Source organism: Mirounga leonina, unplaced genomic scaffold (assembly GCF_011800145.1).
Source record: "Mirounga leonina isolate KUSES-001 unplaced genomic scaffold, KU_Mleo_1.0 Mir_128, whole genome shotgun sequence".
NCBI classification, from domain to species: domain Eukaryota; kingdom Metazoa; phylum Chordata; class Mammalia; order Carnivora; family Phocidae; genus Mirounga; species Mirounga leonina.
The window spans coordinates 13,726,913-13,737,209 of record NW_023270320.1 but is presented as its reverse complement, the minus strand read 5'-3'; the positions used below and the strand labels follow the sequence as shown (position 1 = coordinate 13,737,209).

Here is a 10,297-nt window from a genome sequence, read left to right as displayed (position 1 = left end):
AGCTGTTGCTTCATACTAAGACATTAAATACTAAGATATTTTTTCTTAAAATTAAATACTTACATAGTAAAAACAATTTTTGAAGTTCTGAAACTGACACCTACAAATTAGCCTTTGTTCTAAATTTGAATGATTCAGTTTGGGTGAGAACACTCATGCCTCAGGTACTACCACATACAATGGGTTGTAAAGAGGATAACATCACATAAATGCCCTATTTTTGATAACTGCTGTTTATTCATTTTTCCGTCCCTGGTGATCTTAACTTCAGATTTTGTTGATCATGGAAATTTTCTAGAGAAAAGATCAGAAATTACAAAACTGCCTTTCAGAGGCTATGCCAGTTCCAAAATACTATCTCTGGACAAGCTCTGGTGTGCTAATAAATGTCCTCTGATCCAAACGGTACAGGTAATGTGTGAAGACAACAGGGAGACACTCCAAGGACATGGTAGTAAGATACCCCCAGAGATTTAAACTAACTAAGTCAGCATGTGGTGAGGAGCCCCATTGTTTCCTAGAAGTGATACTAACTCATTTGAGAAAGAAAATCTGAACAGAAATAGTCAATTTGCCAAGAGTTTGGAGAAACAAAATATGACAGTACATACAGTGTTATCCATGGAAGGGAGGTACTGAATCCAAGACATGTGAGCAGTTTAATGGCCCAAAGTGTTCTTTTCTTCAGGTAGTATCAGTTTATCAAGCCTTGCTGCGGTTTGGGAAGAACATACTTGAGACTCACCACTTTGGGCTCTAATTGCAAGCTTAACTGAACCACCTTCTGGTTCGCTAATATGACCTCCAAGCTATCATTCAGGAAAAGGAGGAACTCTGGATGAGAGCATCGGAATTCCATTCCACACAGAGCAAAATCAGAGAAGCTTTCTGATTTATACATTAGTCTCATGTGAATTTAGTTTGTAGAGTTCAGCCCCGAAGTCTGTCAATTTAGTCTATGAGTTCTGAACATTCTGAAAAATACAGTTCCTGACCCTTTAGGACAAAGAACCAAAGCCCAGACAGTGTATTGCACAAACTTCACTCTTTGGGGCTTCTCCATAGCCAGGCTCCTGCCTTCTCTTACTAATAGTCTCTATCTCACCGAGACTGCCCTCAAATTTCTTCACAGACATTCTGGGCAGTTATGCTAAGGGGTAGGATAAACCCTGACATGTTTGGAACATAAAAAGTAGCAACTGGGCAGGGAAAAGAAAGAAACCATTTTATCACAGCAGCTAACTGCAACGTGGCGATAGGTCTTGGGTCAAATGATAGATTTTTCACTAGTTGGATAGGATCAGGTCTAGAAAGGGTACTTCACACTGCTCTCTTATTCACCCGTGAACACAAGCTATAATAGTTATCTGTACTGTGTAGAAAATTACCCCAAAATGTAGCAACTTAATACAGTGAACATTTATTATCTTACATGGTTTCTGCAGGTCAAATCTAGGAGTGGCTCACCTGGGGCTTCTGGCTCAGTGTGCTTCATGTTTCTCTCAAGCTGTCAGACCTGCAGTCACCTGAAGACTGGGGCTGGCTGGTCCACTTAACAAGATGACTGCCTCACAGGGCTGTTGGCAGGAGGCCTCCGTTCCGTACTCTGTGAGCCTCTCCACTGGGCTGTTGGGTATCCTCATGACCTGGCAGCTGCCTTCCCTCAGCTTCCCTCAGATCCAAACAAGGAAGGACCTTGTCTCTGAAGTTGTCACCATCACTTCCACTTCATTTTATTTTATTAGTTTTTAAAGATTTTATTTATTAGAGAGAGAGCACACACAAGCGTGAGGGAGGGGCAGAGGGAGAGGGACAAGCAGACTCCCCGCTGAGCAGGGAGCCCAACGCGGGGCTCGATCTCAGGGCCCCGAGATTATGACCTGAGCCGAAGGCAGACGCTTAACCAACTGAGCCACCCAGGCTGCCCCTTCATTTAATTTCTTAGAAGCAAGTCACTAAGTCTATCTCACACTCAAGGCGGGAGGAGATTATGCTCCACCTTTTAAAGGGAGGAGCATCCAAGAATTCAGGTTCATATTCTAAAAACCACACACACACACATCCTGGGTTATGCCTGGGTTCCTTGCTGGGTCAGTATCTCTCAAGGATCTCCACATTGGGAAAACAGGTTCAGGAAGAACTCTTTATTAATGGACATGGCATATGACATTATTAGAGGTCTTCGTCATAACCTTCCCTAAACACCATCATCTTAGAAATTTAGATTACTTGTCCCTAAATAAATATCTCGTTAAGCATAAGTTTAACTTCTCTAGGCTAAGTAGAAATTATTATTAATAAAAACCCTGAAGGGTAAGAATGTTGAATAGGAGAGTGTTGAAAATAATACAAAAACTTTCTTTTTTTCATTTTTTAATTTATCTCTGCACCCAACGTGGGGCTCAAACTCAACCCAGAGATCAAGAGTCACACACTAAACCAACTGAGCCAGCCAGGTGCCTCCAGAAAAACTATTCTTAATATATACTTAGTAAACTCACCGACATTTTTTTTAAATTTGCATTTATTTATTAAATGTGTATAGAACCTACTACATGTCAGGCACTGTTAAAAGCGGTTTACACATAACTGGTTGATTACACATGAAGTCATTTAATTCTCTGAACAGTCAGATAAGTAATATTATCACTATTTTACAGATGTGGAAATTGAGGCACAGACAGGCTAAGTAACTGTCCTAAGGTCACTGGCAAGTAAATGGCATTTGGCTCCAGAGTTCATGATCTTAACCGCATTTAGCGCTGCCTTTTAGAGATACCATAATACAGTGGGCTTCCTAAGTGCTAGTTAGGAAAACAGCTGAGGATTTGCCTTGCATATCAGTCTTTGTTATTTTGAAAGTTCTTAAACAGCGTGAGACAAAACAATAGGAAAACTTAAAAAGCATTATTGGTCTTCCCCCTGAATTCAATAAGAATTTCTAGAAGAGGGGGATGCCTGGCTGGTTCAGTTGGTAGAGTGTGTGACTTTTCTTTTTTTTTAAGATTTTATTTATTTATTAGAGAGAGCATAAGTAGGCAGAGTGGCAGGCAGATGGAGAGGGAGAAACAGGCTCTCCACTGGGCAGGGAGCCGGATGTGGGGCTCAATCCCAAGACCCCAGGATCATGACCTGAGCCGAAGGCAGCCGCTTAACGGACTGAGCCACCCAGGCGCCCTGAGTGTGTGACTCTTAATCTCTGGGTTGTGAGTTCAAGCCCCACAATGGGTGTAGAGATTATTTAAAAATAAAATCTTAAAAAAAAAAATTTACTAAAAAACTGTCCTCATGTTAAGGCTATAGGTCGTTCTGTCCAAAACTTTAAAGTGGTTCTGCTTATTATTAACTAACTGTGGTAAATCGTGGTGGTGTTTTTGTTGTTTTTACTTACAAAAGTAATATAATTTCATTTTAGATAATTTAGGAGGTGGGGAGGAAGTACTTCTAATCCTATGGCCCTCCCTCAAGCACCACTGCTTTTATCATTTTGGTGGCTGGTTCTTAGTGTGCAGTCCAACCATTAATGAAGGGAGATGATCTCTTTCAGATACTTGGATCTTAAAGCTTTATAATCCCTACTGTCGACCTGCTGTTTCATCACAAGAGGGCACCAGGAAACAGGATCGTTTTCCCCCTCTTGATTAGCAAATTGGTTCTCTTGGAGAATTTTATTATCCTTAGTAATCTGACCCATACTAAGGCTACTTGAGACTTCAATAATTTTTTTTCTTTTTCGGCTGTCAAATGATTCTTTATTGAAATATTTTCCTTTCTAGTTTTTGACGAGCTGGGCATTCCACTGCACCACTGTTGATATCATCTGTGATATCACAAGGGTGGCGGCCATCAACATTGCAGCCCACAGACTGGGCGTTTCCAGAGATTTCTCGGGCTCAAGATCAGTGCCACATCGGTCGGGCAGCGTTGACAGTCACATCCAAAGTGCTCTTTCCACTGTGCTTAATGTTTTTTCTGCTTCTGTCTTTTTTTTGTTGTTGTTGTTGCCTTCAATAAGAAATTTGTTTTTAAAAAATCCAAATGCGGGCGCCTGGGTGGCTCAGTCGTTCAGCGTCTGCCTTCGGCTCAGGTCATGATCCCAGGGTCCTGGGATCGAGCCCCACATAGGGCTCCCTGCTCCGCAGGAAGCCTGCTTCTCCCTCTCCCAATCCCCCTGCTTGTGTTCCTGCTCTCGCTATGTCTCTGTCAAATAAATAAATAAAATCTTAAAAAAAAAAAAAATCCAAATGCTGGCATTGTCCAGAAAAATTTAACAGGTTTATTTATAATTGTTATACAGTTGAACTGCTGAAACGTGTTCACTGAAACATTTTGACTTGCATTAATGCTTTATGTCCCTGCATTTATATTAAAAATTCACACACAAATGACAATGGAAAACCTGCCAATACCTGATTTCTGTCCCCTCTTTTTCCACTTGCAATCATATACTCAGGTACCTTTTGACCCCATAGAAAAAAATATCTAACGTTCAGAACTACCAATAACAGGAAGAAGAGAAAAAAAAATTTTTTTTTCTTAAGAATGACATGTTTTCCATCATAGTGGATTCTTTTTTTTTTTTTTTAAGATTTTATTTATTTATTTGAGAGAGAGAGACTGAGAGAGAGAGAGCATGAAAGGGTCCCGGGAGGGTCGGAGGGAGAAGCAGGCTCCCCGCCGAGCAGGGAGCCCGACGCGGGACTCCAGGATCATGACCTGAGCCCAAGGCAGTCGCTTAACCAACTGAGCCATCCAGGCGCCCCCATCATAGTGGATTCTTAAGCACTTTCCCCACGTATGCGGCGCGCTAGCTGGATGTCTTTTGGCATAATCGTGACACGTTTGGCACGGATAGCACACAGGTTGATGGCGTCAAAGAGGCCCACCAGATAGGCCTCGCTTGCCTCCTGCAAAGCACCAATAGCTGCGCTCTGGAAGCGCAGATCTGTTTTGAAGTCCTGAGCGATTTCTCGCACCAGACGCTGGAAAGGAAGTATGCGGATCAGAAGTTCACTGGACTTCTGATAACGTCTGATTGCACGGAGTGCCGCGGTCCCAGGCCTGTAACGATGCGGTTTCTTCACCCTTCCAGTAGAGGGCGCACTCTTGCGAGCGGCTTTTGTAGCCAGCTGCTTCCTTGGTGCTTTACCACCTGTCGATTTGCAGGCAGTCTGCTTTGTACGAGCCACGGCTTAACCCCCTTCTCCTTCGGCTGGAGCTCGGCGAGCTCTGGCGTTGGCGAGCGACGGCGGCCGCGAACACCTTTCTGTCTCTTGGTGGCCCCTTGAGGGCTTTGATAATCAGGGCAGAGGCCGAAGGTACCACTTCAATCCGGCCTGTCTGTTCTGAATGTCTGTTTCACTGTAATCCTCAGACCCTTCCAATCACCTGTTGCCTTGGTGATGTCATCACCAACGTTTTTTGGAGAAAGACCCAGGGGGAGCCGATCGTGCCAGGGCAGACGTGGCCTCAACTTCCCCACCGCTGCGCCTCACCCATGCAACTTCGATCTCGTTGGGGTCGAACTTAGGCGGCATGATGGAGGCAGCTGATGTTGGGTGAACCTGGAATGGGGACAACCGAATACAGCTGCACCTTGGCCTCCTTCGAGCTGAAAGCCAAAAGCTAGATTTCAGTATTTTCTTAAACATAAATTAGGAACAGTTCCTTTCCTGCTTTCTTCAAAGAGAGAGAGATTTTAATATTTTAGAGCATTCACCAAGAGTAGGCCCAGTGACCCTAACCACCTCCAACAGGAGGCTCAGGCATTATGCCCTCCCCCAGAGAAGCATGGCTGGCCCTACTGCAAACTCCGTAAAGAAAGGTTTGCTCAGGGGCGCCTGGGTGGCTCAGTCGTTAGGCGTCTGCCTTCGGCTCAGGTCATGGTCCCAGGGTCCTGGGATTGAGCCCTGCATCTGGCTCCCCGCTCTGCGGGGAGCCTGCTTCTCCCTCTCCCACTCCCCCTGCTTGTGTTCCCTCTCTCTCTGTGTCTCTCTCTGTCAAATAAATAAAAAAAAATCTTAAAAAAAAAAGTTTGCTCAAATCCTATTCATTAGCATTCCTCTCAAAGGAGTTTCATAACTTCATATAAATGTAAATGCTGTTTCTGAATTTAGATTTTCTGTTTCTAGAACCAACTCTGCCTTCCTCTGGCTCAGACCTTTGAACCAGTCCCTGTTCTGTGTGAAAAACATTCCTAATGCTGAAGGCCCATGCAATTTTTACAACCAGTAAGTAGGCTAGTCCCTGATGGGCTAATCACTTCTTCCTGAGTTGTATGCTTTCCAAAAGTCAGTCGTTTGTTCCCAAACTTGTTTATGCAAGTTTTGCTTAGTAATTACATAATTTAATTCAATATTACCCAAAGCAGACAAAGAGGAGCATGAAGAGAGTTGTGATCTCTATGAAAATAAGTTGAATGCTTGGGAAGACCTGATAAAGACCTATCTGATATCAGGGCCTCTCTCTAAAGATAGGTCTTTATCACGCCTTAAGAAAATCTGTTGTGGAATTAGGTGTGGGCGAAACAAATGTGTAAGTTTAGGTGGAGGAATCCATCGGAATTCTGCCCTCAGTTTTCTCCACAGGTGTCTTGAGTCCTCACTCCACTGAAACTAAAATTGACAGCAGTACTTGCTGGTGTTAATGCATGTCTTATGTACCACCCCCATCTGTAGACTCCACTCCTGGAAAAGGCCTTTTAGCCCGATATCAAAGGAATGCTGGAGAAAGGACTTGTATGTTTTTAATTAAAAATAACATTTTAGGGACGCCTGGGTGGCTCAGTCGTTAAGCGTCTGCCTTCGGCTCAGGTCATGATCCTAGGGTCCTGGGATCGAGTCCCTCATAGGGCTCCATGCTCAGCAGGGAGCCTGCTTCTCCCTCTGCTGTGCTCTCTCTCTGACAAATGAATAAATAAAAAATCTTTAAAAAAAAATAAAATAAATAAAATGCACCTATTTAATTATGTAGCCCAGTGATTCTCAAACTGCAGTGGACTGAAGCATCAACAAGGGTACTCTCCAAAATGCTGATTCTTGGCCTTAGACAAACTGGGATAGGACCATCTTAAGTGGTTCTGATGGAGGTGACCCAGGATCTTCACTTTGAAAAACCCTGGTACATAGTCCAATTTAAGAACTGACCTTGAGGGGCGCCTGGGTGGCTCAGTCGTTAAGCGTCTGCCTTCAGCTCAGGTCCTGATCCCAGGATCCTGGGATCGAGCCCCGCATCGAGCTCCACATCGGGCTCCCTGCTCGGCGGGAAGCCTGCTTCTCCCTCTCCCGCTCCCCCTGCTTGTGTTCCCTCTCTCGCTGTGTTTCTCTCTTCAAATAAATAAATAAAATCTTAAAAAAAAAATAACATTTTAAGGCTACTTATTATAAGTTTGTGATTCCCCACTTTAACTGACTTTTCTCTTTAACTGACCAGCTATGGATCCTGGCTACCTAGGGAAGAGAGCTTCTACCACAGACTTCCACGAGCTGCCAACCACACAAAGGTAGGGGAATAACGCACTGCAATGCTTGCTGGTGACTTATATATACTGTCAGGTGAATAAAATTTCATTTTTATAAAGATAACACATAGAACCCCTTATCTCTGGGTTAAATGCACTTGATTTTTAATAGAGCAGATTTTTAGAGTTCAATTACCTATAATATATCTAGGTCTATTAGCTGAAAGAATGGTTTTAGGTCTTTCAGCTTACCCTATAACTGTGCCTAAAATATGTTTTCTTTTTACTTAAGGCTGACTGGCACAATTGTAGATGTGTGGTATATATTGCTTAAATGTGTAGAGCCCAAAAGGGAAGTGTTTGACTTGTATTTACCCCTCTGGTTAGTGAACCTCTGCCGTAGTGCTCAATATATTTTATAACTGGAAAAAGAATAACCCACACTTGATCCCATATGATCTTTACATTTTAACTTTATCACAATGCAGTAAGAAAAATCAGAAAGCTCTTTACTGAATTACGATAAATTGTTACATTTTGTTTGTGCCAGATGACAGAAAATGCCTTTGAATTTTGAAATATGAAGAGGGAAACCTCGTGCTGTAAATGATATTTTGCTAAAGTTAGCTTCCTCTTTCTGCAATATATCAGGGCCCCTTCCCTATATTTCAAGTCTTGCCTAAAAGAAGAGCCATATTATTGGATCAAGGGTAAGTGCCCATCCCCGTCTTCCTCCTCCTTAGCAGATTCTCAAGTTTTATTCAGCTGTCCATCCAGTCCACAGGTAGACCTCAGTCAGTCCATGCCAACGAGTGTTTGGCCTTTCCCTGGTCCACAGGTAAGCCTATACCTTAAATTTGCCTAATACAAGCTAAGGGGAGAACTTATCCTTGAGGGAGACTGTCCTTCTATCACTGGATGTGAACAGAGGATGGCAATAGGGAAAAAATGTAGGTGCTTCCAGAGATAATATCTCAGCAAGCACGAGCTGGTTTTTCTGTTACTTACAGAACTGCTGTATCCTAACTGATACAAAATACCAACATCTTCCAAGAAATTTTACCTCAATTTGTAAGTGGCCTGCTTTGCTGATGTAATTAGTTAGTACGTGCCTGGTCTATCTGCTGAACAATCCAGCGCCACCAGCTGCAGCAGGGATGGCAAATTGAAGAGGGGCAAGAGTGCATACATGAGGAGGCCAGATGAGAGGGGTCATTAACGAGAGATGGTGGCTTTGGGATGGACCGTTAAAGATAGGGACAGATGAGGGCGCCTGAGTGGCTCAGTTGGTTAAGCGACTGCCTTCGGCTCAGGTCATGATCCTGGAGTCCCAGGATCGAGTCCCGCATCGGGCTCCCTGCTCGGCAGGAAGTCTGCTTCTCCCTCTGACCCTCCTCCCTCTCATGCTCTCTGTCTCTCATTCTCTCTGTCTCAAATAAATAAAATAAAATCTTAAAAAAAAAAAAAAGATAGGGACAGATGGGAAAAGAGCCATTTCGGAGGTAAAAGTGATAGGATTCAGGGATGGACTAAATATTGGGGGAAGGGAGTAACAAGCTGGCAAACATGACCCAGGGTTTCCATTGTGTGAGTAGATGGATGGTGGTCTACTCCCTGAGCTCCAGAGCCCAGGAAGAAGACAGGGTTTGATATTAAAGAACAAGACTTGGATGTGGGGCACATTGATTTTGAGATGCCTTTGAGACATCCGATTTAGAGTTTTCTACAGCAGCTCAGGACATAATTTATCCTTTTAAAATGGACAATTTGGGGGATTTTAATACATTCACAGAGCTATGCAAACATCATTACTAATTTCTTTTTTAATATTTTCATCACTCCAAAAAGCAAACCCCATGCCCATGAGCAGTTATTTCTCATTCCTTCTTCCTCCTAACCCTGGCAATCACCAGTCTCCTCTCAGTGTCTGGATTTGCCTGTTCTGGACAAGCAACTCATCACAGAAAATGGATCCTCAGTCAACTTACTGGCTGATTTCTCATCATAAATCATGGAGCTTTTTCCTCTCCTGGGGCTGGCATCCACAGGCATTCAGAACGGTCCGGCACTTGACGTACGATCGTAGGCTGTCCTGTGATACAGCCTCTGGCAGAATTAGGCTGTCCCGAACCCCTGGGAGTAGAACCATTTAACTCTGTACCAGGAAGGTTGGGAAAGCCCCAAAATCCGCAGGTGGTATGGGCCCAGGCCGATTGGAGGAGTTCGTGCTGTGAGACCTACGGTTCTTATGACGTTGTCTAAAACGAAAACACATGTCAGCAGGGCCTGTGATGGTTCCATGTGTGCTAAGTTTGTTCATGACAGGATCAAGCACGCTTTCCTTATCGAGGAGCAGAAAATCACTGTGGAAATGTGGAAGGCTCAAGCACAGAGTCAGAAAGCTAAATAAAAAAATGAAGTTATTTTTAACTTTTATTTTATTTTTGAGTAATAAAAGAAATAAAAAAAATCATGGAGGCTAGAAGGCAGTAGGGTGGTTTGTTTATTTATTTTTCAGATTTTATTTTAAAGTAATCTCCACACCCAGTGTGGAGCTCCAGCTCACAACCCCGAGATCAGGAGTCGCCCGTTCCTCTGACCTAGCCAGCCAGGCACCCCTAGGGTGATACAGTCAAAGTCCTGAGAAAAAATTGTCAACCAGTTGAAGAGAGGTGCTCACAAACAGGTATTTGTACACCGGTTGTTCACAGCAGCATTATTCACAACAGCCAAAAGGTAAAAACAAACCAAGTATCCATTTACAGAAGAATGGATTAAAAACTATGTATTACGTCCATACGGTGGAATATTATTTGGCCACGAAAAGGAAAGAAGTAG

The 10,297-nt window shown here is 43.4% G+C and overlaps 1 protein-coding gene and 1 pseudogene across 1 annotated transcript; one reads left to right on the top strand and one right to left on the bottom strand.

Annotated features, from left to right (window-relative positions):
- Positions 1-4,762: 4,762 nt before the first annotated feature.
- LOC118009792 (histone H3.3A-like) lies at positions 4,763-5,537 on the bottom strand. The gene is made up of 2 exons (XM_035003829.1): positions 5,417-5,537; positions 4,763-5,191 (listed from the first exon to the last, which is right to left on the bottom strand). The coding sequence occupies exons 1-2, from the start codon at positions 5,535-5,537 to the stop codon at positions 4,779-4,781; spliced, it is 534 nt and encodes a 177-aa protein (XP_034859720.1). The 3' UTR covers positions 4,763-4,778.
- Positions 5,538-7,369: 1,832 nt separating this feature from the next.
- Positions 7,370-9,916, top strand: LOC118009843 (annotated as a pseudogene).
- Positions 9,917-10,297: the final 381 nt, after the last annotated feature.